Raw genomic sequence first — 27,521 nt, forward strand, 5'->3', positions numbered from 1 at the left:
TGAGATGTAAGGTGCTGGATGTGTAAAATGTCGCCCGGTTATCGGCGCCGATCTCCGGACCTCACGACAGCGTTTCGGCGTGGGACGCGCCGTTTGCGTGAAATGTCATCAATCTCGGCCGCCGTGTACTGACGGGTTAGATTGCAAAACTGCATTAGCGGGACATTATGTCGTCGTTAATCATCACCGTGACTGTGCCACGGCGGATCGTTCAGTTCTCCTTTCTATCGCCCCGCTGATGGATTTGTCTCGCGTCTCCGCCGTCAGCTGAGAAACGCTCGTCCGCGAGGGACTGCGTTTTTGCCACTTTGTTGTAGAATGGCGATGATGCTGTGGAAAGTTGAAACGACTGTAATTTGAGATGTGGAACTTGTTTGAGTTGTTCGAAGAAGATATTTTCTACCTCAGGAACAGCACGCTTCCGTTGATGGATCTTCTTTGGCTGATTGCGAGCGTGTGGCCGAATAAATCAATTGAGATGAGGATGGTGCGGTTATCACAAGTTATTTCTTTGGATGCATTTATTGCACAGCATAATGGGACCCAACGCCGAAATTGCCTCCGGCGGCAGGCCGACAGACACAACAAACAAACGGATGCAACGAACGTTGACATCTGGGTGGATAGGTGGTAACAGGTTGCTATATTTCATTTCAGACCGTCACATTAATTAGTCTAAAATTCAGTGGTCTTCTATCCATATTAGATATTGTAAGCATTTTTTCATAACGCCATGACGTTTTATCCGTCCCTTTTTCTGAAAAAATCCATTGAAATGGGGCCAAGTTTTACTCTATCACATCGGTGCGGAAAGTTAGAACATTATGAACATGTGCCGACTACACTCAGACAGCGGTAAACTCTCATGTTTCATCACCTTGATGATGCTGGGTAGTGCACCGCAGTTGTGGTCAAATAGCAAGGATGCATGATGTCCTCACATGCCTGAAAAATTCCATAATTTATTTGATGGATACGCTTAGGTCGTGTTCTATAGTCTTTATAGTTTATCGCCACTTTATTGGCCATCCCAGTCACATGCACTCAGGCCAAGCACGACAGTCATTAGTCTAACCACCATCGCGGCAGCCGTCAGACGCCATAAACCCACTTGAGGCAACCGATCATCGCAATTCAATTGTCGACGGTTTTCCGGTAAGCCGTCGGCGGCGTCGGTCAGATTTTAATCCCGCCTAATCGCCAGTCCGCCGCTGTGTCGCGCCGGGGTCGGGGCGGCGGCGGCGGGTCTCGTCGCGTCGGTCCGCTCTGTCGATGGGAGCTCTGGCGGCGGCGTGTCGCGGAGACGCTGCGGATTGCGGAAACCGCCGTATCGCCACCAGACAGCGCCGGAACAGTCCAGCCCGCAAGATAGGACGCCGGCTTCCGCTCGACGCTCGCCGCCGCGCGGCGGCTCGTGGCGCGGTGGCGCGGCTTAGCGGCCGGCTCCGTCCCCCCCCGCGCTGTTGCCCAGGCCGCAGTCGGACAGAGCAGCCACTGCGGACGACACCGGGCAGACGGCGCGACGAGTGAGCCTCTCAGAGCGTGAGTGAGCCTCTCTGAGCGCGAGTGAGCCTCTCGGAGCGTGAGTGAGCCTCTCGGCGCGTCTCCGTGAGCTGCAGAAGCCGACCGCTGCCGCTGCTGCCCGATTTACGGATTGTCACCGCAGGCTTTATCGTTGGTACTAGCGGTTGTGGATTGCGAGTGTAAGTGGCATGCGCGGATTTCTGAGTTCCGAGTGCGTAGTGTCACGACTGAGCTCTGGATCCCGCTTGCTGAGTGCCAAGCACCGAGTGCTGAGTGCCACACCCGGAGCAGATAGCTTGGTGGGTGCGATATCCGTGTCAGGCTGCGACTACCGTTGACTCAGGATGCGGGACCTCTAGTGACTCGTCTCGCGCGGACCAACGACAGACGGCCGGGCGGCTGCTGAGGTCAGGCACACAGTCGGACAGTCAGCGATCCGGGCCGCGCCCGCCCACCGCCGCTCCCCGGCTTACTCTTCCTGGGACGTACCGGAGGCCAACCACGAGTTCTGGTCGCCGGGACCAGTTCTAACCGCTGTACTGGCCAGTTGATCGGTCAGATACCGCTCTCAGTATTATCCAGCGCTCTTTGGTGAGAGAAGCACTGTTTTGACTCGTTCATTCACTCTGGTTGTGACTTTGGTGATATAATTTGTGATGCGCGACGTGCAAGTGAAGTGAAGTTACGAAGTGACGTTAAGTGACGTGATGAGTGTTCTCCAGTCCGCGCCGTCACCCGTCAGAGGAAAAGTCGTCATACCTGTGAGTTGAGGGCAGCACGGTCACCATCTACTGGTTACGGTTCATGTCACCGGACATGGTGTGTCAGGTGTCAAATATAGCATCATAACTACCTTAGCTCCGAAACCTGATACCTGCTGCATTTAACTTAGGTGCCAGTTTATGTTTGTATGTTGTGATAAGCTTGCTTACTACTGGATTACTTGATTACAAGCTTACTTGATACTTTATCCTTTGAGTGCTGGTTACGTGTATCACCGTTCATCTTAAATTGCCAACTATGTAGTTACCTTACCTGGAGGAGGTAGCGAGTTGTTGGCCGGGGCCCGGGCTAGTCTTAGCACGTACTCTGTAATCTTTTAGCAGAGGATGATTTCTAAGGACGGCGAGTGATAATCGTACACAACAAAGAGAGCATCGCCAGGCTCTGATCATCCGCTCGGGGCTGATGAACCTCAGTGCCGCCTCGGGCCAGATCTCACCGTCTCGGTCTGGTCGCCAGCTTTAGTTCGCGCCTCTGGGTGTGGTCACGTCTCGTGCATTGTCACCGACTACCCCGCCCCATGGCCAGGGCCGGTGTGCATTGTGCTCCTCACATACCGCCGGGGGTCCCTCCGGGCGTTCCATGGGCTCCGTCGGGGACCCGGCGAGCTGTCGCCTGTTGCATGGCCCGCCGCCGAGACCTGTTGCATGGCTGCACGGTGCCGAATGCTCCGGGTGCCTACCTGCCGGCCGGCCGACGGCCCGCACGCGGCACCGCGCATAGCAGTCGTGCTCCGAATGCGGCCACTGATTAGCTTTATGGCGTGGCGGTGTGTCATTGCGGCCCGGCGGCAAATTATCATTACGACCGGCACGGGCCCTAAGTCGAGCGGTGACGCCGGGCCCGGCCGCCACCTAGCCTATCAGCTTTATGGTCAATCAGGGAGGCATTCTCGTTTGCAAGGCAAATTTGCCGGACATTGAGATCGCCACGCGATGCATTTGCATGTTTTGTTCCTTCGGGTGGCCTCCCCGCCATTACGACGGTCGCCTGTCCAAAAGGTAGACGCTAGGCTTTGGGCGCTCACGGCAAACAAAGATGAATGGATCCTGCACATGGCTGACATCTTCACATTCTTGTTGCATTGCTCCATTCCCTGACAAATGACTATTACATTATAACTGCATGCCTTTTACCTTGCTGGCAACAAAACTATGCACGTTCACCTTTTATTCCCTATCAGAATCGTAATCGCATCTGGATTCTGGATGCTAGTGGTACGTTCAGGCTCAGTGTCGAGTTCTCAAATCTCTGTCATTCGACCTGACCGTAGCGTCACATCGGACTTCCTCCGGGGTCGGTGCTGACTCAACCACTCACGGCGCGTGGACCCGACTGACCCACTGTGAGGGGGTCAGTCACACCCCCCCCCCCCCCTGGGTCGGACCGGTGACGCGCCCGAAAACAAACATTGCCGCTCGCCATCACCGCGTGAGCTCAGTAGAATGGACGTGCACTGTGGGGCGAGGATAGGTCAGCTGAAGAGTCGCCGGGTGCTGTTGAAGAGATATTTTTATTTTTAGTGTTGATGCACGTAAAAGAGCGACATGCATGCATGGAAAGTTGCGAACATGTCTCAGTGTTTTGTTTTTTAATCATATTTGGCAACTTTAAAAGGGGAAGGTGTAGGATTTTCCATTCTCCATTTGATTATCTGATAGTAGGTATGTGCCCACGGATATAGTTACTTGAGGTTAAATGCTTTTGGCTGGCCCACCCAAATTGTCTTCAATCGTCGTCATTCGGAATACAGTCTAAAATGCCTCCTTAATTAGGCTGATTTCTATTTCATAAAAAGATGTAGCTAATCACCAACGGTGGCATTTTGAATGCTCACATGCTGTTTCTAAATACAGCACAGACAACGTGCAGTAATGTGGGTTATTTATCTAAGAACCGGCGGTTGCCATGATAAATGAGTGGTAAGGACGCAAGGAATGATTTATTTTGTAAAACCGCGACAGCCGACGGATACACTAGTAAAGAAGCTCATCAAGCCGATGATGTCACCAGAACCAGGAATTAAACATCTATTGTTTGGCTGTCGGACCTGATTGGCTTTGTTTTTTTTTTTAACCCTGATTCGTGTAAGACAACAGTCAGCTCACAGCTAGAGAAGCATGCAATCGGCCGGCAGATCAGGGAAACTGCAACCCAGTGAGCGCAAGAACCAAGTTGATGCTGCCGATGCAATCAATGACTTTGAATGCTTTACATTTATACCTCTTAAGTGTATAAATTTGTTATTGCAAGATATGATATTTTGTTATTATCATTTTTCATGTTCTTTGCCATGTTTTAGGCTTTCATGACATGCAGATCAGTTTTATGAGCTGCACCATTTTCGTGGTATGTTAAATCATAGACCTCTGGTGTACACCTGACCTCTGACCTCTGGTGTACAGAGGTCTATGGTTAAATGATTGTCAAGTGCAATATCTCCGCTGCTTTTTGCGTGACTGGATAAGTTAGGCACTGGAGTTAGGAGTACATGTTCTTATTTCTAAAAGTTACATGAGAATGCTCCAAATCATTACTCGCCCATCAATGAGAGCGCTTGCGAAATAAATTGCTGTTTTGATTGCGCCCTCTCAAATGTGTTGTAAAATAGCAGCAGATTTGTTCCATATGTGCGTGCAGTTTTACCATGACATGCTTGTCAAGGAGACCAATAGCAATGTAAAATAAATTAAGGAGCGCATAGATAAGTAATGCCTTGAACATTTTCGTTTAGAGCCGAGTGTCAATAGCGTTTCGTGAAACACGGAAGAAAAGTTTACGCTACGTCGTAGAATTCGTGTGCGAAGATAGAGCTACGTTCGTTTTTAGTCTGCTCGCTAGATGGCACCAGTAGTAAACGCCTGAAGGTATGCTGTACCGCACGGTCCAACAAACGCTGACTACCGGATTGCGCAACGTTTCGCTCGGTGTTATAAATCAGGAAGGTAGGAGGAAACCATACAGCTGATCTTGAGTATAGTGTCGTCAATTACAGTACTGATGAATCTGCACAAGTTATAGCCTCAATCATCCGAACACATTGTTTTTCGTCTCGGCATTTTTGACTCTACGGAGACCGATAACATTTATTGGATAGCTTCAAACTTAATATATCAATAGCTGGCAGCATCCATGCCGTCGTTTTATAGTCTCATAATTCATATCATCGCTTCCCTGTTGCAACAGCCAGCAGGTGTCTGGGTTCCGATTTCCGTCGGCTCTGTCTGTCGCTCGTCACTGGCCCACTTTTGTCGTCCGCGTCGGCTGCGACTCCGCCGCCGCCGCACCATCTGCCGCGCTCCCAGGCCGAGCCTGTGTCTTGTTTCGCCTATTTACATGCGCTCTCCAGTTACATTGGCCCGTTTGCTCTCCTTTTACACGTGTTTGCTCGGCCAGTCGAAACACGTTGACACTCGGCCGATGGCCATTATAAAAGGTGGTGATAGGCGGCGGCCGGCCGCAGCGGGCGCTCACCATTGCCGCGTGCCGGCCGCTGGAAATCAAACAGAGCACCAGTATAAATAGCCGTAATGAGGGCCGTATCGAAGGCGGTGCATCGTGGTGGCCGCCGCGCCGTCGACAGATGGGTCAGTGGTGCGTCACGTTTGCCGACCGGCGCCGAGCCGCGGCAGGTCTATCTGCCGGTGTTGCCGGCCGGTGGATGGTGCTGCCATCTTCAGACGAAACACGGAAACGGAGTCGATAGGCTCTGTTACTCTGGCGCCGTATGCCTCCTTAGCTTATACGTTTTGTAAAATTTTCCATTGACCCTGATGTGCATAAATCAGGGTTGGCCTTCTTGGCGCTACACTCTGCGAAGTTTCTTCGTCGTGAATTTCGTTGCATGGGTCAAATTTTGCAATCTGTCTCATAAGCACATGCATTAGCAATTAACCAATAAATATTCATGGTGATGATAATTCGTGGTCAGCGCATCAAGTGTTTCGCTGCCCTTGCTTACGTGGATACATACATATATTTATGTACACACTATAGCGAAACCTTGTCCCTTGTGTTAGTAGCTCTTACCACCGAGTCATAAATACTACTTACAAGTCTCTGATCAATCCATCGCTGAAATAGACGGTGAATTATTGGAACGGCCATCGCTGGTCGCTCCATTCTGCGACGTCTTCAAGGAAGCACCGGTAGACAGCCGGCTGCGGAGATGATGTCTGATTATAGCGATGTTAATCACTTCGCTGGCGGTACACCCGTGACTCCGTCTGTGAGAGGTGGGCAGGGACCGGTCGGCGATGGTCATCATTCGCTGTCTCCTTGGTGGGAGGTTGCACCAAAGCCGGAGTCTCGGCCTGTGGGGAGGGGAGGGGGGGGGTCTGTCCTGGACCCGTGTAGGGCTATCCTGGCCCGGGGGTCGCCCCCTCCTGGCCGCCGCCGGCAAGCAGGGTGGGCAGGTGTCACCGGCCGGCCCGACCGGTGCTAGTTAATCAGCCGGCCGTGGCCCACGCTGTTAGCGTTGGGAGCCGTTCAACAGTTTGTCATCAATCTCGTCAGCGACGGAGCGGAGCCAGACTGGTGACTGGACTGGTCACCGGGCTGGTGTCGGATCAGTGCTGGTCACAGAGACGGTCCCACGACCGGTCACAGCGCTGGTTAAGCTGAAAGTGCACTGATAGCAGACAGGCTGACTGATCATTTGCACTGATACTGCCCTTACGAGCACGTGGAAAGGTTCGTCGCAGTGTTATTCATGAGAAAAAGATCAATCGTGCCTGCGCAAGAAGAATATTTAAATAATGCATCTTGTTGTCCAATTTGATTTAATTGAAACGCGACGTTCCCGTCGGCATTTTCACGTTTTTTTTCACATTTTATAATTAAGGTTCCAATTTAAAGTCATTTCAGAATTAGACCCAGTGAGAGACTTTTACTTGATTTATAGGTGACATTTGGATGTCGATATTAATCAACATTTTGTCTGTCAACGTTCAGAAATCGAGAACCGTTTGTCACCGTTTGCCGCTAAATAATTGACGTGAAAAGCGCAGGCCCGATTTTGCTAACACTCTAGACTTGATTCTCTTTCTCTAAAAAACCTTCTGTCCCACTCTCAGCAATATACAAGATCCTGCAGCGAGTTCAAAGCCGAAAACTATATACATTGCGTTTTATCCGGCATCTGACGTGCCTTCTTGTCTGCACATCGCTGCATTTTACTCCACAGGGACGTGCCTCCTTGTCACTGCATTTCACTTCACTGCATTTCAGCCCGCATCTGACATTCCTCCTCTTGTCTGTGTGCGTTTCTCCGCTTATCTGACTCGCCCCCTTGTCTGTGTGTAAGTGCGTTTCGCCCCTCCTCTGACGCGCCCCCTTGTGTACTGTGTTGCAGAGCGTGGTGATCTCGGAGGCTGACAGCGGTCAGCCATGTCTCGGCTGTCAGGAGAAATGTTCGGGCTTCAACCCGCACCCCTGGAGGTCAGTCTCCAACGGCACGCATCTCACATATACAGCTCTCTCTCTCTCTCTCTCTCTCTCTCTCTCTCTCTCTCTCTCTCTCTCTCTCTCTCTCTCTCTCTCTCTCTCTCTCTCTCTCTCTCTCTCTCTCTCTCTCTCTCTCTCTCTCTCTCTCTCTCTCTCTCTCTCTCTCCTCTCTCTCTCTCTCTCTCTCTCTCTCTCTCTCTCTCTCTCTCTCTCTCTCTCTCTCTCTCATCCTTTCATCTATCTCTTCCCTCAATTTTCAATTTCACAATGGCCGTTTTCACGACGGAATAGCAGGCATCTATTTGATACCAATATAATCCTTTGGTTCCTCAGGAATTTTAGTAGCTCTTTTTAGTAGGTTTACCAGCTTTCGAATGAATGGCGCGTTAGTTTGCTATTTTTCTATTAAATATCACATCGATTTACTTTATCTAAGGATTTATCACTAACATCAACATAAAGCGTAAGCACAATTATGAAATTATGAAATTATTAAATACTAGTACAATAGTTAAAAAAAGATACTGAGTTGCCACACTACAAAAGATATATTCATTTATGGCGCACGACAGACATTTAGAAAGCAGCGCCCTGTTTTATTGCACGCTGCTAGCCGCTTCCATTGGGTTTTGCAGGCCGACGTTATTGGTTGTTACACGTATGATGTCACGCGACTTGTGGCCTATCACGGCTCTTTAATGATCTCCACTAAATGAATGCAACAATGGCCTTTTAAGTTGATATCTGTGGCCATCTGTCTATGGAGCGACCAATATGAAAGTTAGATGAATTTACCGGGGTTACATGACTATGAGCAAGCAAATGTGTATCAGGAATGGATTCAGGTGGAGAATTGCGCTGGACCATGAGTGCTCGAGCGCTCCCAATTCCACGCCGGTTTGGCTTTGGAGCCGAGACAGACGATGCGGGTCAAGGTCACCGCTGGGGTAACGCTGGATTGGCTGCGCCCGAGCACCCGTAACGCGGCACAATTCTCCATCTATAGATTTTCCTATTCGCTCAGCATTGTGATACCTAGGTGTTCGTAATAGCAATTACTCTGCTTATGTACTTATCCCCGGTTATTTAAAAGAAGTTTTTGTGAGGGGATATCACGGCTATAGGTAGGTACTCAGTTGCCCTATTCACGACTTTCAAAGAATGCTCCGATATCTAAATACCGCACAGACCTACTGCATTGGTGAATCTGACAAAAGGTCTGTGGAATTACATTCCCCCTCACCACACCCCTAAAAACTCATCCAGTGTCCAAAACCACTTTTATCGACTCGCCAAAAAAAAAAAAAAACACACACACACACAAAGCATGGGGCATGTCAGCTCTCAGTTCATTTATCATTGTCTTTACCATGGTTCAATTGCATTGCGCGATTCAAAGCACGTGAGTGCCTATATAGTATATATGTAGAAAATAATACCTACAGCAAAACATCAAAAATTACAAAGGCTACAATGCTTAAAAAGTAGGTTCATCAAGGAAGCCCATTTTAGCTTGCGTGGTGTTGCCAACCATGCGATTCCAACGCGGGCTATTCACAACGTCTGCAAAGGCACGTTAACAACTGACAAGCCGCCACCGCTGCCACTTATTCATAGATGGTTGATATCGCAGCTTGAGCGTCAGCAGCGCGGCCCACAACGCGTCGGCGCCAGCGCACGCAGCTGTTGGCACTCGGCAGCCGGTGTTGCGACTTAACGGCCGGCCGGCCCTTTGAAGGAGAAGCTCTTGCTGAAGCTTTGTGATCGCCTCATAGCCACCTTGGATGTCATCTTTCTTGGCAGATCCATCCGTTCAGATGGTACGGTGCAGTCTGGATAAAGGACGAAGTCCAACGCCGCTAACCCCGCGACCGCCACCCCAGAACGTGGCCGCAGACCGAACGGGCGTGAGGGCCGTAAGGGCCACCCCGCCATCCGGTAGGTGGCTGAGCAGCCGGGCGCAGCGGCGCCTGGGCGGCGGCCGCGCTGAGATGAAGTCCCAAACCGCCATGTCGCCATCACCGCCATCACCATTGCTGCAGCTGTTCCCAACCGCCTCCATTGCCGCCGTTGTCAGGTATTGCCAGCAGCCGCGCCGCGGGATGTCAGAAGCCGCGCCTCCAGCGCCCCTCTCCGCACGTGTGCAGGTGCTCTGCGGCCGCCGGGTCCGACGTCCAGGCAGAACATGATATTTCCATGCTGCTCCGACGGTGGGCTGGTCTTGTTTGGGTGTTCCTCCACTGTGACGTCGGTCACGCCTACCCCGGCCAGGGCGCAGAGGCCGACGTCTCACCATCCGGTTGCGGTCCTCAGTCGGGTCGCAACGTGTACCTCTACCGCAGCGTGGAGCGCGCTCCCGCTGGGCAGCGATACAGCCAAACGTAACATGCGGGCGGCCAGCGCTGCGCCGGACAGCGGACCCATGCAGGGGGTATGCCGGTCTCGGCCATTAGCGGGGTCGTCGGGGCCGAGGCTGTACATACAGCTGGTGACCGCGTGAGCCGCCAATCGAAGCTCATGGCTTATAAGCTCGACGCAGGCATCACACGTTGTCCCGATGGGAGCTCCACGACGCCGCCGCGAACTCCAGCAGCGCGGCTCGCAGCGCGAAGACCGGTACGGACGGCCGGGGCGCAAACGGCGTGCGGGAGTCGCAGGCGACGGAAGACGTTCTGCGGACAGAAAGGGTTGGGCATAAGCTGGTCGGCAGGACACTCTTGAGCCGAGCCTTTGATGTAATTACAGATGATCCAGAAGCATGCACAAAAATTCATGACACACTATTCCCATTTATGTATTTGCTACATATGATATGATATACCAGCTCATGATCAGTGACGCATTCTGGGCAATATGTTCTAAAGTGAAGTAACTGAAGTTACAATTGACAGCTTAAAAAAACACACACGCACACACATTCGATAGCTTATGAGAATAACATGCCTTGTCTGTTTAATGCAGGAAAATATTTTTCACTTTTTTAGAAACAGCAAAACCGTTGTCAACATAACATGTCAACTATCTAAACAATTTTTATGGAAACTGCTCTAGCTAGCTTAAAGTTCCACAACGTTTCCGGAGCACTGTACCCAAACTCAGTTCATGTTGCAAGAAAAAACAGTAATAATGCCTCCTAATTTTGAATGAAATATAGGTATGAGTAATTTGATTTGGAAATTGGAAAGCAACAAATTTCCGCACATCATTTTAGCAAAATTACTATTTTCTTCAGCCACCAGGTTTTGCACAAAACTATAGTAAACTTTATGATCTAGTTTACACAAAACCAAAGCCCCTTTTAACAAATGTTGAATAAATTTTAACAATTTTAAAAAATGTATAGTGGAAAAAATGAAAAGTGTAGATTTGTAAAGCCGGGATATTTCACGGATTAGGCACTTAAAGAAATATCTTCACCTTTCTTTGAGCCACCAGCCTTCACCAAGTTTTACACGAATGTAGTGAACCAGACAATGTGGCAACTCAAAATTGTGATGGTTTGAGATAATTATAACGGTAAAAGAAAAAGCAACACAAGGTTCCTTACCCTCGCTTTTTTCACTAGTCCAGATGAGGCTTCAACTGTTGCCGACCTGAGGAGCTATAGGGGCCCTGTTTCACCGGTGATAGCAGCAAGCTACTATCAAATTGCGCGAGCTGACGTAATGTGATGACGTCATACTGCTGACGTAAGGGGCAATTCTGGCGCACGATTGCCGCAATATTGTTTTACGTCATCAGCTAAATGTTCGAAGTTAATGTCAAAATTTTTTCCTAAACCCAACTTCTTTTAAATACATCATATTGAAAAAATATATATCAAAAATATATATACTATCATGACTGCGTAAACTCTTACTTTTAGGCTCATACGTCACTTAATGCCGCCGCCAAGGTCGCGGCAATCGTGCGCCGGAACTACCCATTACGACAACAGTATGGCGTCACGACATGACGTCAGCTCGCGAAACGTGATAGCAGCTTGCTGTTGAAAATCAAAATGAAATAAATAGGGCCGGCTCTCTGGTTTGACTTAAAAACTTGAATATATGAGCACTTCAATTATATTGGTGGCGGTGGTGGCAGCAGATAGCACACTGGCGGTACACAACCTCACACGGCGGCGGAGGCGACAGAACTCAGAACGAAATACGACAACAAAGCGAAATCGGCGCGGTTAGGAAAAATATTCGTGAAGGATGCAGGGGTTACCAAATGGGCTGCCATGAGTAAAATAAAATGACGGGGCGTAAAGGAAAGGTAGGATACAACACAGTAATGATGGAAAACAAATACGGTACGGTAACATGAGGAGAAAAAAAGGTCACAGGGCAGTAACGAATAGCGACATACTCCCCACTTTCGAAGTGAGCCGTCACTTCGAAAAGTCTCTCCTCACTCAGCACACAAGTCACTTTTTTTTCGGCACTCGCCTCGCCGACGCTCACTTCACTCCGACGCCTCTAGTCTCAACAGTTTGTTGATCGGGCGGCGGGTAAGTCGCCCTCTTAGCACGATACTCGCCGCGCGAGCGCGGCCGTCCGCTCCAGACAGGAGGGACACCACGCGCGCCAGAGGCCAGCGACCACGCGGACCTTCCGCGTGCACCAGCACAATCTCTCCGACCTCGGGCAGCCGAACCGGACGGCCGCGCCGAGAGAAGCTCCACGTGCGTAGAGTCTGCAGGTACTCTTTGGTCCATCGCTGAACCAGGTGCTCGCTGACCAGCCGCTGGTGCCGCCAGCGCCGACTCAGGCTGTCCAGCTCGTGGCCAGACGGAGAGAGCACGCCACGGATGGACGTGACCCCGAACAACAGGTGCGCGGGCGTCAGCACGTCGTCGTCACCTGGGGTGAGAGGTCGGAAGTTCAGTTGTAAGGCCAACTCATACAGGGTGACTGCCAACTCCTCATGGGTAAGATAACACTGGTGCAGGGTAATGCGCAGGGACTTCTTGGTTATCCCGACCAAACGTTCCCAGAAGCCGCCCCACCAGGGCGCCGCCTCGGGTACAAAGCGCCAGGTCACAGCTGCAGGTAGGTGCCCGAGCAGGGCATGAAACGTTCTGGCATTGTCACTCACAACTAGCGATGGGGTGCCACGTAGCGCAAAGAAGCGGCGCAAAGCCAGCTTGACGTCAGCGACATTCTGAGTCTTACACAGTTCGAGATGCACAGCTCGCGACGAGGCACAGGTCAGCAGCAGTACCCATACCTTGTCGCCGCCCTTGACGTACATCGGACCGAAAAAGTCCACACCGACCCGACTGAACGGACGACTGGGCTCCGTCCTGAACAGGGGCAGCGCGCCATCAGCTGACCGGTACGGCGCACCCCGGTACCTCCGGCACCTGAAGCATGTACTGACCACACGATGAACAGTTCGTCTCCTCACCCAGTATTCACCAGACAGCAGTGCCAGTGTGGTGCGGGTACCCTGGTGAAACGATTTACGGTGTGCATCATCCACTATCAAGGTGGTCAGATGGGCAAACTCAGGCAGAATGATCAGAGCAGGTTCGTGAGTTCGCGTGACTGCTTCTAGGACGCCATCTGCGTTTAGACGAGGTCTGACCTTTTCGAGTCGCGAGTTGGGTGGCAGCGGCGCGCCTGCCGTCAGCGCCTCCAGCTCCGGCGCGTAGGCGGCACTCTGCGAGACCCGGATCCAGAACAGCAGCGCCTCCCGGCGCTCCTCGGGTGACAGAGCTCCACTCCTCCTCTCCGTGCGCTGGTGCCTGGCGTTGTGCGCGAACCGAAGAATCCACGCGGTGCGGTTCACTGCCTGCTTGAGATGAGAACACCGAGTCACATCAAACGGTCCACGCATGACGTCCGGAATCGGATCAGGGCCACACTCTCGTCTCACGGCCACGACCTGACGTCTGACCTCGGGCCTCGTCTCTGCTTCGGCTTCTGCTGAGGGAGGTGTCAGTGGCACTGACGAGACATCATAGTCAGGCGGACTCAAATCAAATGGTGGACCCTTCCACCACTTGTCACAGGCGATGAGAGACGTCAGCGTTACCCCCCTCGTGCCTATGTCAGCGGGGTTATCAGAGCCTCTGACGTACCTCCACTGATCGGCGGTCGTCAACTGAAGCACAGTCTTCACCCGGTTCTCCACGAACATCTTGAGAGGCCGCCTCCGGTTGAGCCAGTGAAGCACGTCGGTCGAGTCGGACCAGTAGGTGACTGTTGCGCTCTCCAGATACAGCGCGTTCTTGATGAAGTCCATCAACCTGGCTCCAACAACAGCGGCCATCAGCTCCAGCCTGGGGATCGTTAGATGTGGAGACAGGGGGGCCAGCCTACTCTTCGACATCACCAGGGCAGGCTCCCCACCCTGGACCACATACACCACCGCGCAGTAGGCGGTCCGAGACGCGTCACAAAACACGTGAAAAGTCGCTCCGGACTGATCGTCACGCGCTCCGGCTAGGCGAGGGAACCAGATCACCCTCCCCGGCGAGTCTCTCCACCAGGCTCGGACCTCGGTCTGCAGCTCCCCACTCAGGGGACTATCCCACGTGCATTCAGCGTCAAGCCAGGTACGCTGAAACAGGGCCTTCCCCCAGATCAGCCACGGCGTCACCACGCCGAGCGGATCAAACGGTCTACTCACAGCAGATAGCAGCTCAGTCCGGGTGCCAGGGCAGGTCACCTGTGGCACGGTCACGGCCAGACGATCCGATCTTGTGCTCCACAGTAGGCCGAGCACCTTCTCGTCCTCAGTGTCGTCACCAGACATCCTGGTCTTGTGAAGATCCATGGAGGCCTCGCTGAAGACGTCACCCATCTTCGTCAGTCCGGCCTCTGCCTCCGCCCTCGTACTGAAGGACGGGCACATGTCGTCCATGTAGACGGAATCCTGAACCTTCTGCAACAGAACAGGTTCATCGCGCAGACACCGGCGGACGTGCTCAGCGATAGTGCACAGCAGCATGTAGGGCGAACAGGTGAGTCCAAACGGGACCCTGCGAAACCTCAGCCGCTGGCCCGCCCACAGCAGCTGCACGAACTGACGGTCCTCCTCAGTGAGTACAATCTGATGGAAAGCTGCACGAATGTCCGTCTGACAACCCACGGCTCCTGAACGGAAGTTAAGTAGCACAGCTGGTAAACGATGCAGCAGGTTCTCTCCCGGCTCAAGGTAGGAGTTCAGGCTCATACCTGCACCGTCTGGCGCTGATCCATCGAACACCACTCGCAGTTTGCCGTTGCGGTGCAGTCCTCGATGCGGTAAGATGAACTCTGATGGCGGACTCGGCTGCGCGGGCTCGATGACGGCGTCTTCCAGCAGCTGATGCAGGTGGTCATCGTACTCCTGGAACTGTTCAACATTCAACTTCTCTGTCATACGGTGAGTCCGGGTCTTCGATAACATCAGGTTAGACAATGGGCGCTGGTCGGACTTCCATACTAGCCCCATCTCATACCTGTTCTCGGTGGCGTTCCAAGTCGGTACAGGTGGGTCTCTCTCGGCGGTCTCCTCTGCGGCGACTCCCACAGCGTCCAGCGTCCACATTCGCTCGACGTCAACCAGCTGACAGCGGTAGGCGTGCCGCTGCCGGGTCGTCTGCTGGCCTGGGGACTGTCCGTGGAGCACATACCCAAACACAGTCTCCACCAGCCGGAGGCCAGGATTCACCTCCACCTGGTTCCACAACACCACCTTGTACAGCTGATCACACCCAATTAGAACATCAACAGGTCCGTCACGGAAGTCATCAGCAAGCTCTACACTTGGGGGCAGAGACTGAATGGGTGGTGGAGCTCCCACAGGCATACACAGCTTATCAGTTCTCCAGAACACAAGCTCGGCCTCACCTTTCTGGTATCCAGTGAGCCGCGCGCTTACTTGGTCGTACTGGTGAGCCTCCTCAACTCTTTCCTTGAATCCGACACACGCGAAGGTCCCCTGGCCGACCTTCTCGAGTCCCAGCTGGTCAGCCAGTGAAGCCCGGATGAAGGAGGCGTCTGCCCCGCCGTCAATCAGCGCGCGTACTAGACGCACGCCCCGAGGACCAGCCACCTCCACGAGCGCTGTCTGCACGTAGCAGTGCTGCTGGCTCCGCACGCCCATGCACATCCGTCCCTGGTTGGCAGAAAAAGTACCAGCAGCAGCGGGGGGCGGCAATGGTCTGCGATCAGGCATGCGACTCTCAGACACAGCAGCAGCGGCAGGGGGTGACAGAGGTCCGCGATCAGGCACACATCTCTCAGTAGGCATGAGGGCTGCATGCTCTCCGGGCGGCGGGTGCAATGACGAGTGGTGCGGGCCACCACACCATGGGCATCGGGTGCTGTGGCAAGCACGCAGCAGATGGGGACCAAGACACTGGTAGCAGAGCTTAGCCTGGCGCACAACATCCCAGCGAACAGGCACAGTCATGGTGCGGTAGGCCGAACACGCAGCCAGGCCATGCTTACCCGTTCCGCATGCCAGACATACCCAGTCAGGTCCCTTCTTCTGCCTCACGTTCAACATGCTGACTGTCGGCTTCCCAGGTGCTGCGGTAGGTGGCTGCTCACTGGTGATCCTCTTCCTCCGAGCAGCTGCCTCCTCCCTGATGCTCATCTCCTTCTGCAGGAACTTCAGGAAGACTGTGAGTTCATCAGATGAGTCAGCACTGCATCTCAGCCACTCAATCTTCCATGACTCAGGGATGCACGACAATAGCACAGGCATCAGCAGGACAGCATATGAGTCGGGCAACACGTTCATCGTCTCCAGCGCCCTGACCTCAGAAACCAGCCCATCAATCATGCGGCGCAAGCGGACCAAGTCATTGTCACTGTGCACAGGGGTGGTGGACAACAATCTCTGCATCAGCACCTTAATGCACAAATCTGGGCGATCAAACCTTTCCTTCAGGGTCTCCACAGCCTTCAAGTAGCCCTGGTCAGTGATGGGAAGACCCTGCACAGCCACCTCTGCCTGATCGACGAGGTGCGCCTTCAAGTGCACCAGCTTTTCGACAGGTGCATAAGCAGGGTTGTCATGGACAGATACACAGAACAGGCTCCAGAACTCTGACCACTTTTCCACATCCCCACAGAACTTGGGCAGCTTCAGGTCCAGCTTTCCCCCCAGGTAAGGCGGCACACACTGAGCCCTTCCAACAGAGACCTCAGAGCTCCTTTCCAGACGAGCAAGCACACGCTTAGCTTTGAAAATCTGATCCTGCATATCCTGAACATGCGAGGTATCATCAGGCACAGACAGCTTTGTCAGGCTCACCTGGATCTCGGTCATCAGATCAACGTGCTGCTCAAGGTGGTGTATTGCCAAGGCAAGGTCGTCCTCTTGAGAATTATCACATTCGGCAAGCTCTTTCATCAGTCTGGTTGCCTTACCTCGAGCCACAGTCCTTTTCTGTTTAAGCTGTGCCTCACTCTCCATCTTGATATACACAATTCACAAGTCAATCTCAGTCTTGATCAGTCAAAATCAATCAGCAAATCATCAAAGAAGCAAATTTAACAGAAATCAAAAAGTCATCCGGCCCGGAGGACTATGTTGAAAATCAAAATGAAATAAATAGGGCCGGCTCTCTGGTTTGACTTAAAAACTTGAATATATGAGCACTTCAATTATATTGGTGGCGGTGGTGGCAGCAGATAGCACACTGGCGGTACACAACCTCACACGGCGGCGGAGGCGACAGAACTCAGAACGAAATACGACAACAAAGCGAAATCGGCGCGGTTAGGAAAAATATTCGTGAAGGATGCAGGGGTTACCAAATGGGCTGCCATGAGTAAAATAAAATGACGGGGCGTAAAGGAAAGGTAGGATACAACACAGTAATGATGGAAAACAAATACGGTACGGTAACATGAGGAGAAAAAAAGGTCACAGGGCAGTAACGAATAGCGACACTTGCTGCTATCACCGGTGAAACAGGGCCAGGGACTTGAGCTTTCCAAAACTCAATTTCTAAGGGCACTGAGCAGTGTTTGGGTTTCACACGTATGCGATCGTAAGTTATATTAAGTTGACAAAGCAAGCAAAGCAAAGCATGATGCCCCGCGCGTCCACCCGCGACCACGTCCCGCGTCCGACTCCCGACCGCCGCGTGACCCGAGGCTCCCGGCGGTCACGTGACCTACCGGCCGGGACTGCAAACGGCCTTCAACACCATTCTTGTATGACGTCATATCCTACTGAGGTGCTGATTGGTTATTTCCACCGTAGTTATTTTTGTTTCATTGTTTTGCGTGTTTTTCTTATGTGAAATGTAATTAAAAAAATTGCCATATTTTAATCACCATTAAAACATAACTGAATAGGTATAAAAGAGAACTCGATAAATACTTTCATTGTTTTTAAGAATCCGGAATTAGATACCCGAGGGAGCAAAGAGGGAGCAAGTTGCCACGCTGATTTGATACCTCATAGTCGAAAGGTGGGCTACTAGAACCGAAAATTGCTGTGTTTGTAAATAAATAAGTGATTTGAGGGCAAAGAATGCCCGGATTTAAACTTCTAAAATTATTTTGAACATAAAATATTTCAGTTTGAGGGATGTTAAGGCCTCAAAGAGTAGGTACTTTTCAGGTATCAAATAAGTTCCTCTGCGAAAGTTCCGTCGTGAAAACGGCTAATCAGGTGCTCTTCAGTTATTCGTTTTGCACCACACCACGATAAAACCGACAGTGACACACTAGCCAGTAGTCTATCCGAAAAGCCTAAGCATCGCTATCTCGCGTTGCGACTGTAAGATCCATCCGCCGTTCGTTGTTATCGGTGGCGGTGGCTGCCCATCCGGTCCGCGTGCGTCCGGAGGAACCCACGGAAGTGAGTGAGCGCAGTTTCTGTCGGCCTCTCCTGGCGGTGCTGCAGTCAGGCTTCCGGTCGTGGTTACCGATCATTCAGCTGGCTGGGCCACAGTCATGGGTCGAGCAGGCTGGGACAGTCATTGGTCGAGCTAGCTGGGTTAGTCATGGGTGCAGCTAGCTGGGACAGTCATGGGTCGAGCTAGCAGGGCCACAGTCAGGGACCCCTGACTGTGCAACTGGCAGGGACAGTCATGAGTACAGTCCTGTCCCCCTGTTCCAGCCCTGTCCCGCTGGCATATGTAGTTCAGCCTGGCCCCATTGCTATTGCTGCGACCCTGCTCCGCTGTCTTGGGTACAGTTCTGTCCCTCTGCTCCAGCCCTGACCCTGTCATGGATACAGTCTTGCCCCGCTGGTCCAACCTTGCCCCGCTGTCATGGGTGCGGCCTTTGCACGTGTATCTGTCATCGGACTATGACGTCACGGCCCGGCTGTATGCCAGTGCTGCCAAACCACACAGCTGCAGAAATACGAGCGTCGTATGAGAGGCCGTATCTGAGCCTTCTCAATGGCTCACCTGATGGCTACTGGTGATGCAGAGCTTTAGGAAAATTTAGGAGGCTTATTTTTATTTAAATGGTCATGATTCGCTGAAAACTGAGTGTTTATCGACTGATTTATAAGTAGTGTGTTAGCTGGGGGGACTTGCAAACTGCCATCTCTTCACGTATATCACATAGACGTCGCTGTTTACTCACTAAAAGCCACTTCTTCAAACACCCAGACTCACCACCGACCAGACTCGCCAGATGAGTCTGGCTGACTGTGTGGTGTTCAGCTGCAGTAACAGGCTCCGCCGCGGTGTCCCAGACTCGCCGCACGATATACGGACTCCGGGCGGGACCGGGCTGTCACGGGAGTCACGGGCCGCCAGCCGCGGCACAATACGAGCCGTAAATCAGCCGGCAGCGTACACGGGGCTATTTCCACCGGTGCTTCATAATGACGGCGCTATTTTCAGACGGCTACTTGGCAGCGGCCGCTCCTCTCTCTCTCTCTCCAGAGCGCGCCACGGTGCCGGAAACGGACGACGCGCTACGGACGGACCTCTGCCGCTCTATTTTTTTTTTATCATCTCCCTCTGTTCCCCTACCGCTTAACCTCTCCTCATGCACGTCTGTTCTCTCCTTTCTCTCCCGTTCCTTCATTTTCCCCTTCATCTCTAATTCTGTCTCCACCGTACATACGTATTTCTTCCTTACTCACTAAAAATGAAGAAGAAGCGTAATATGTGCTGTTTCTCTCACCCAGTCCATTTCTACTATACACTTCGAAGAAAAATGGCATGTTTATTGGGTAATAGTAATCCTCAGGCGGACCTCAGCTGTCACCTGGGGGATGCTAAAACTGCCTGATGACAGAAGCGCCCGGCAAAAATGAACTCGTCGAACGCCAATTGTGCGACTCACGTATCCAGCGCGAACATCTGTATGCAGCTCGTTCGTGATCGTGTATCTCCCGACCTACTGAAGCGAAATCGTATGACGACCCCGAGTCGCCGGTACCCGCCAGCGCTCTAAAAAAATGGCGGTGTCTTTTATCCCCGGCAAAAACACCAAGCGTGCTATGAGGGTATTTTATTTGAATAATCGGTCGACGAATGTTTCTATACAATCTTGACCTCGACTTAGACCCGAAGTCTGCTATATATGAAATTGTTGTCAGTTGACTCGTCCACCATGAAGTTGCTAGCAGTCTGCGTTTGATGAGACTGGGCAGCCGTTTGTCTATAACGGGTAGTCTGCCTCGGTCGCAGCTCGTGGTCTATGGGTGCGGCACTGAGAGGGGCGACAGTGACGTAGTCGGCAGATGTGTTGTTTACCGTTCTTTGACGCTGGGCTGGGTTCATTAGTTCCCTGGCCGCAGACCTGGCCCAGACAGCAGCTTGGCTGGCGCTGACGGAAACCCGAACACACAGACAGAAGTGATCGAACTCGACCCGACACTGTCATCCCCAGTCCAACCAGACAATCCTCCAGATCCTTAGCTCGATCTGTTGGTTGGATGCAATGTGAGCAACGGTTCGGCAATTTGCATCCATTTTAGCGACGATCGGAATCTGGTTGGTTCTCTGGCGACGTCGGAGAAGAGCTTGGTCCTCTGATGAGGTAAGAGGTAGAGTTTGGCTCTGCTTCGACGTCAGAGGTGGAGACCGTCCCTCTGATGACGTAAGAGGTGGACGCTGCCCCTCTGATGACGTCAGATGTGGAGTCCGCCCTATGATGACGCCAGAGGTGGATACTGCCCCTCAGATGACACCAGAGGTGGACGCTGTCCCTCTGATGACGTCAGAGGTGGACGCTGGCTCCTTTTGGGAGTGGTGACGTCAGAGGAATGACCGAAGAGGACGGTGCGTGTCCCGGCTCTTCGAGGAGTTCGGTTTGTTATTTGGCAGCGCTGTGACGTTTGGACAGCACCCAGGCCCAGAGTGGTTCGGGGCCTTATTTTGACAGCTCAGCCGGCCTTTCGCCCTGGGGGGCACACACTGCCCTGTCGAGTGCTCCCCTGCCAACTCAAACTGCGGCACTGCGCCCTCGGCTCGTCGTGACCCTTGAAGTCAACCGCCGCGCCGTGTGCGCGGAGCATGTCACCCTCTCTGGCCCCCGATTGGCGATGAGCCTAACATGGATGTGAAGAACACAAAACGGTAGATAAACCAGACACGACCGATCAGGGTGAGGTGGGATGGGGCAATGCCCAAGTCAGACACTTAAATAGGCATTTCTTCCGTCGTATGAAATTTGCTAATTAGATAGAAGTACGCTCGAAAAAAAAAACTTCAAATGTTAGGTACAGCTGTAAACAAAAATAAATACTAGCAATTTGTATGCAACGGTACTGTATTTTGACGATTGCCATGTTATGTTACCAACATGTTATCAAAGTGCTGTTAGTTCGTAATTGCGCACAACACTGGCACCGTTGACCGTTCACATAATTTGGCGTGTTGCTGGTGCCGATTGAGGTCCGCGCTGCTCCGTGACGTGTTTTGGCGCGCCGGCGGCGAATCTGGCACCGTGCGGCAATTAACAGGGCGCGGCGGCAATGGTTGCGCACCAGCGGTGTTTGTGGCGCGTGCAGGCGTCGAAACGTCACCAGCACTGCCGAGAAGTGTCACCCCTTCCCGAGAACCCTCCCGGTGACCTCAGGGCCGGGCTGCGACCCTCGGTTAGCAGACAGCGCTGGCAGGGCTGAGCGAGCGCCGCCCCGGGCCGTCCTCTTCTCTGTCGGCGTTAGCGGTAAACATTGCGGAGATCGCCCGAAAACGCCGCTGCCGACCAGAAATAGGCGATCAACAGCTCTCCACTTCTCCAGACCTGTTGGCGGGCGGCGGAAAAAAGGGTGTGGCGCTGATGAAGTGCTCTTCGTGTAGAAACAGGCGGTGAATATAGCGTGCAGGTGGGTGTTGAGCGGTGGGCTGCGGGGCCAAACATTTGGTAGTCCGCTCCCGGCGCTCCCACCCTGCCTGCTATGCATAAGCCGCCCGCCAGTCACCAAGTCACTGGATACGTTGCTCCGTTGTCAAGAGACAATTTGCATTGGTGCTGAAAACGTTCTTGCACCATTGCTTGTCGTTTATTTTTGTATTTAATGTGATGCGGTAAGTTTTAGAGCCATGATTCCTCGATTTCCTTTTTTTAATCTGCCTTCGCTCCGAAACTGTTCTTATCGACAATTCAACTTTCTGTTGACCGATAGAGTCGGCCCGACATCACGAGTTTGTACTTTGTTGCCATCATAGTGTGATAACTGATAGTGACATACTGTTAATGCCATGTCAAGGTTGGGTCGTGTGATGTAGCGAGGCCCCGCGCAATTTCACGATCAACACGAACGCAAATGAGTTCCTTTTTATTTGCGCATGCTGAGGTAATCTTCCCTTGTAGAATGAACCAGGTATACTAGTGGCTTTCATCTCCAAGTGACTCCAAGCACCGGCCATCCTTGTTTTTGCCGCACAGTCGGCCATCCATGCGGACCACGGATGCGCGGCTGGTCTCCCGTCTTGTTTTGCCGTCTGTCCGCCGGTCGCGCCGGTCGGGTCACTCTGTGACCTGAGTGAGCTCGTCGGCATGCTGAGAGGACCACGTCGGTGACATGTGGCGCATCCTGCGACCCTCCGTCGGACCATTGTCCACCGTCTCCAGTCGTTGCTATTCTACAGGCAGCCTGAGTTGAGGCTCATCCACCGACAGTGGGTCACTCGGCGTCTGACCCGGCTGGTGACGGGGGACCGAGGTGCGGGTGTGGATGGGGATGCCGGTGACCCTTTCAGTGACGTATGGGGAGGTGGACAGCATGGTAAGGAACCGAAGTGCCCCACTCCGGCTCGGTCATTGGTCGCCTCTTGTTGACTGGAATTACGTCGGTCGGGCAACCTCGCGCGCCAGTTTTGTATTGTCCGTAGTCAGTCCAGTAACTCATACTCGTACACTGGCCGTCATTCAGTAATTGATTCAGCTCAGTCGCACATAGGAGTTCCGAGTTTGTTCATGTATTTCTGGCCGGATGTAGCAACTAGTGGCCGGGTGAGCTTGGTTCTCAAGCTGCCTGATCTAACGTCATGTTTAGCATTTCCTTACCAGAATACCCAGTACCTACCTACCAGTAACGCAGGCTACAAGGCACGAGCACGACTATTGCTACGCTCTGTGTTATTGTTTGTAAACCTGAAACGTCACGACTTGTGACCCCCCCCCCCCCCCCCCCTCCTCCCGTCGCCGTCGCCTTCGCCGCTGTGGCCGTCAGCTCTGCACCCATCGCTCGGCGGCCGTGTGGGTTTGCGGGGTCGGCCGCCAGGCGGCAGGCAGGTGGTCCGGTCAGCTGGCCGTCGGTAGTGCCGCGGCGCCGGCCAGTTCAAAGCAGGGCGCTGTCGAGGGGTGCCGTGTCGACCGCGACGCGACGAGCCAGGTGTGTGCGCCAGCAGTGTGTCAGGACGGCCGCCGCGCTCGCTGGCCAATTTGGCAAGCGGGTCGTCGGATTGAATGAGAGATCGGGCTGAGTTTGCGCAAGAGCGGCACCGGCCGCGCCAGGGGCCCGATAACGCCTTATTCGACATGAGCGCCGTCGCATTATGAATCGACTGGCGCAGTGAGCTGACAGCCAGGGTGTGTGAAAGTCGTCGGGAGGTCGGCACTGGCTGCGTACGACGGCTCGGAGCGCGGCAGCCTCTCAGCTTGTCCCTGTTGTGTGCCAGTGAGACAGCGAGTGTGAGGTGAGGAGGGCAGCGGCGGCACGGCGACCGTGCCAACTGGCCGCGCGACCGGCGACGCAGCGGTGGCGAAACAGCGGCCCGTGTTGTCCCCGTGACGGTGGCCGGTGACGCAGGTGGCCGCTGAGACCCTCCAGGGCCGTCTCCGGGACCGGCCGCTGCACTGGAGCGTCGGCCGGCGGTCGGCGTGTATGATAGACTGACGGAGCTGTTGGTGGTGACGGGCGCACGTTCAGTGATTTGGAGTCACGTGGTGGCATCTGTTGTGATACTTGTGCATGCCCTTGACCTCTAAGAGGTCACTTGACCTGGGTGAGGTCGGAAGCAGTGTTGGTGACCCTACGGTTGTGATTGGAAACAAGTGACCCAGAGTCCGCTGCAGATCACTGATCAGTGACCGCCGGTGACCGGCCGGAGCCAGTGACCGGGTCAGTGTGTCGGGTCACCGGTCACACCCCAGCGCCGTGACCGGGGATCAGTCCCTCTCCAGCTCTCGCCGATGGGCGAGAGCAGCCTGATCGCCGCCAGGAGCACAATGGTCAACCCCACAGTACGGTAAGGCCACCCACAGAACACACGCACGAAACGCACTCTTTGAACATCTCAGGATCAGTTTCACTAAATCACACCCATGACTATAACTGGAACGCCCTGCGGAACTCTGATTATCAATCACCGCGAGGGCTTGCTGGATCTGTACGGTTTTTCTCAGTAGCGTTTGTGGTCGGGTGTGCTGGTGGTCGCGGCCGAGAGGGCGGTCCATCGCGACCCGCGCGGCCCCGGCTGACAGCCGGTCAGGTCCGCGACTGAGCCAGCCACCGGAAGGGGCCGCGGAGGTCTTGGCACGCGCCCGCTGCCGGCGCCGACAGTCGGCCCCATGAGGGCAGCTGCTTGTCTCTGACCGAGCCGCTGCCAGCCGGTGGGCGGTGGACTGTGGACGGTGGGGTGGATGGTGGATGGTGGACGGTGGGCGGTGGGCGGTGGACGGTGGACGGTGGACGGTGGGCGGTGGGCGGTGGACTGTGGACCGGTGGGCGGTGTTTGGTGTCCGATAGACGGTAGATGGTAGATGGTGAACCATTGTACGGTGCACGGTGAAGGTAGACATATAGGACCTCCACAATAGACGATAAATGATAGACTGGACAAATTGTACCGGCTCTGTTTTCCGTGGACGGCTGACAGATAATGATATCACCAAGCGATCTGTCGTTTGGCGATAGATCTTGCGCTGACGGTGGACGATAAACGATAGGCGATAGACCATTGACTTTTAAACAGATTATGGCTGGTTTAGACTGTACAGTGGAGACCGGACAGTCGACCGTAAACTGGTGAAGCGTTTCCGTTTCGCCGCCTTTCCGTCACCGTCTTCTTCCAGCCTGGTTTGAAACCCAAGCCGCCGACTTCCCAATGCCCAAACATCAGCGACTGGCTACAACTTATCTGTTTTTCTGTAAAAATCACGATTGCATGCCCATTTGCCCCACACGCACTATCTGTCGGTCCCTGTTCCGTATCCCCCCAGACTCTGTACCCTCTAGTGTACTCCGGTCTCAGTCTGTGTCTACTCCTGCACAAATGTCTGTCTGTAACCACATCCCTGTGATCCCGCCGGTTCCGGGTGCGTCCGACCTAGTCCGTCTGTCTGCCTGTCGCGGTGAAGGAAGCGTAGCGGGGCCGGCGGCCCGCTTGGCAGGAGTACCGAGCACGTGCTGCCTGGCTGGGGCCGGCTAGCGGGCGACAGTAGCACACCGGGCTGGTGACTGTCGAGCCAGCTCGCACCATTGCCGGTATTGCACGGGCTGGTGAGTCTACCAGCCGCGCCGTTGTGGCCGCCGCCGGCGTCGATTCGGGCTGACGTGGTGTCACAGCAAATACGGCGGCGGACCACCACTCGATGAATTGGCTGCCGCGGTGGAGAGGTCCACCGCGGCCAGAGCTGCCGGGTATTGTGGGACGCCGGCACCGACGGCGGATGAGCCGGTTTGTTATTGTTGGGCAGGGGTTGAGTGGTTTTGTTGTTGTTGGATGGACGGTGGTAATGTAGGGTGCAGGTGACTCGAGTCGTGGGAAAACTGATGCCGCCCACTGATCGTACGGCGAAACATTGTAGGAGCGAGGGAGCACTGACTCAGACCGGGGGCCGTATACGACGCACCGGGCTGACGCGTCTCACAAACACTGAGTGACTCATCAACTCGTTTTAGTGGCCCATAATAAGCCCATTGTGGCCGATGAGTCGACATTGCTAAGGGTCGCCGGCCAGCCGTGTTGTCTTGGATGGTTTTGCGACCACCGCAAACAAATGTGGCTCGACCGGGTGCCTCACGCCTCAAGTACAACAGCGCAAGGTCTGTTCATCCAAATGATCCACCAAACCAACATGTCTTCCGACACCAGTAAACTGTAGGAGCGCGTTGGTGGGATAAACCACGGCGCTTTTGTTATGTGGATCGGCACTTGCCGTTGTTTGCCCCCGTGTGTTTTGCTACATTTCGACGTGACGTCTTTGGTACGTGCGGTGTGTTTCGTAGGTGGCAAGGTCGTGCGAACCGGGCCAGGTAAACGTCCCTTTCAACAGGGCTGAGTCACTGGCCGTTCCTCTGTTGCTGCTCTGATTCCTCCACTTATGAATGGATATTGCTGTTCAATGTTCTATGTTCGTGCGATGGAAGATCCATTCGTGTCCAGACCGATGTCAGAGGACAATTCGCATCTCACATATCCGTATTTTCCACCGCTTCTCATCCACAACCCTGCTGGAGGAAAACCCGTTGCAGTGGCGGAATCATTTAATCTTCTAAATCCGTTGTCATCTCATAGGCGCACCTCACCAGATTTCCAGCCAGGGTGCAGGTCGTGGAAGGCTGCCCGCCGAAATTTATGTGAGGCTGCCCCGATTGCAAACCTGACTTTGGCCACCGTACAGCGTTGTGAACTGGTAGCCCCGCGTCATACTCCGTCACTTGCCAGCCGTGTTTAGTGTAGTTGACTCACCGATCCGCCCCGTCTGACCAGGGTGGTATGTATGGGTATGACGGCACCAGAGATAACGGTCCTGTCCGACCGACCACTCCCGTCCCTGGGGGGTCGGCAGGCCGACAGGTCCACGGAGCATACGATGCGTACCAATCTACGGTGTTGGTGACGAGTGATACCTATACGTTTCGGTAATGGGTGGTGGTTAGTGGGACTTGAAAAACTACTTTCTGCTCAAAGGGCAATGGCATGAAGTACGTGTATTCGTAGACATCGCTGCAGTCAGTAATAAATCTCAAACAAGCTTTGAGCTGCGTTGTTGACACTATCCGGTGCGTGACTCCTGAGTCCTGCTGCTGGTGGCGGATCAGGCGGCGTTAACAATTCTATCGTTGGCAGTGTTACTCGGACTGCTGCTGGCGCCTGGGGCGGCGTTACTCCTGTCGTTGGTGGAGCCTCAGACCGTGAAACCCCGCCGTTGGCGACGCCTCGGCCGACTGTCTGGCTGATCTCGGGTCGACTGTCGCGCTGATCTCTGTCCGACTGTCGCGCTGATCTCGGGCCGACTGTCTGGCTGATCTCGGGTCGACTGTCGCGCTGATCTCGGGTCGCGATCGGTGCCAATTTGGCGGCGACCCTCCGATGACGGATGTGGCGTGCCGGGCCGCGCCCCCTGTCCGGGAGAGACGGCCGTCACAGGCTCCGTCACACCGTCTCCGGCGTCAATGTGACCGTC

The 27,521-nt window shown here is 53.7% G+C and overlaps 3 protein-coding genes across 7 annotated transcripts in view; 1 reads left to right on the forward strand and 2 right to left on the reverse strand.

The window, feature by feature from the left end:
• Positions 1–27,521, forward strand: part of LOC122378314 (four and a half LIM domains protein 2-like) — a 190,101-nt gene that overhangs the window by 26,893 nt on the left and 135,687 nt on the right. For 2 of the 4 annotated variants that reach the window (XM_043359253.1, XM_043359252.1), the window contains exon 2: positions 7,661–7,746. In XM_043359253.1, coding sequence (XP_043215188.1) covers positions 7,661–7,746 — 86 coding nt within the window. Of the gene's footprint in view, positions 1–1,479; positions 2,286–7,660; positions 7,747–23,369; positions 24,359–27,521 lie in introns of those variants that run through there. The other 2 variants (XM_043359254.1, XM_043359255.1) reach the window with 2 other exon arrangements.
• LOC122378319 lies at positions 11,746–17,627 on the reverse strand. Of its 2 annotated transcripts, none has more exons than XR_006256001.1 (2): positions 16,993–17,627; positions 11,746–12,599 (listed from the first exon to the last, which is right to left on the reverse strand). XR_006256001.1 is itself a non-coding variant. In XM_043359261.1 (2 exons), exons 1-2 carry the CDS (start codon positions 17,152–17,154, stop codon positions 12,582–12,584), a joined length of 969 nt encoding a protein of 322 aa, XP_043215196.1. In that variant the 5' UTR covers positions 17,155–17,627; the 3' UTR covers positions 11,753–12,581. The 2 variants fall into 2 exon arrangements, 1 of the variants encoding a protein (XP_043215196.1); XM_043359261.1 differs by having other exon boundaries at positions 11,753–12,599; positions 16,204–17,627.
• LOC122378318 lies at positions 13,512–15,907 on the reverse strand. The gene is made up of 3 exons (XM_043359260.1): positions 15,579–15,907; positions 13,823–15,330; positions 13,512–13,533 (listed from the first exon to the last, which is right to left on the reverse strand). The coding sequence occupies exons 2-3, from the start codon at positions 15,274–15,276 to the stop codon at positions 13,527–13,529; spliced, it is 1,461 nt and encodes a 486-aa protein (XP_043215195.1). The 5' UTR covers positions 15,277–15,330; positions 15,579–15,907; the 3' UTR covers positions 13,512–13,526.

Source organism: Amphibalanus amphitrite, unplaced genomic scaffold, assembly GCF_019059575.1.
Source record: "Amphibalanus amphitrite isolate SeventyFive unplaced genomic scaffold, NRLGWU_Aamphi_draft 000057F_arrow, whole genome shotgun sequence".
In the NCBI taxonomy this organism is placed as follows: domain Eukaryota; kingdom Metazoa; phylum Arthropoda; class Thecostraca; order Balanomorpha; family Balanidae; genus Amphibalanus; species Amphibalanus amphitrite.

Excerpts from the sequence above, each read along its gene's own strand:
- LOC122378319 (XM_043359261.1), bottom strand. The coding sequence starts at position 17,154 with ATGGAGAGTGAGGCACAGCTTAAACAGAAAAGGACTGTGGCTCGAGGT.
- LOC122378318 (XM_043359260.1), bottom strand. The coding sequence starts at position 15,276 with ATGTGGACGCTGGACGCTGTGGGAGTCGCCGCAGAGGAGACCGCCGAG.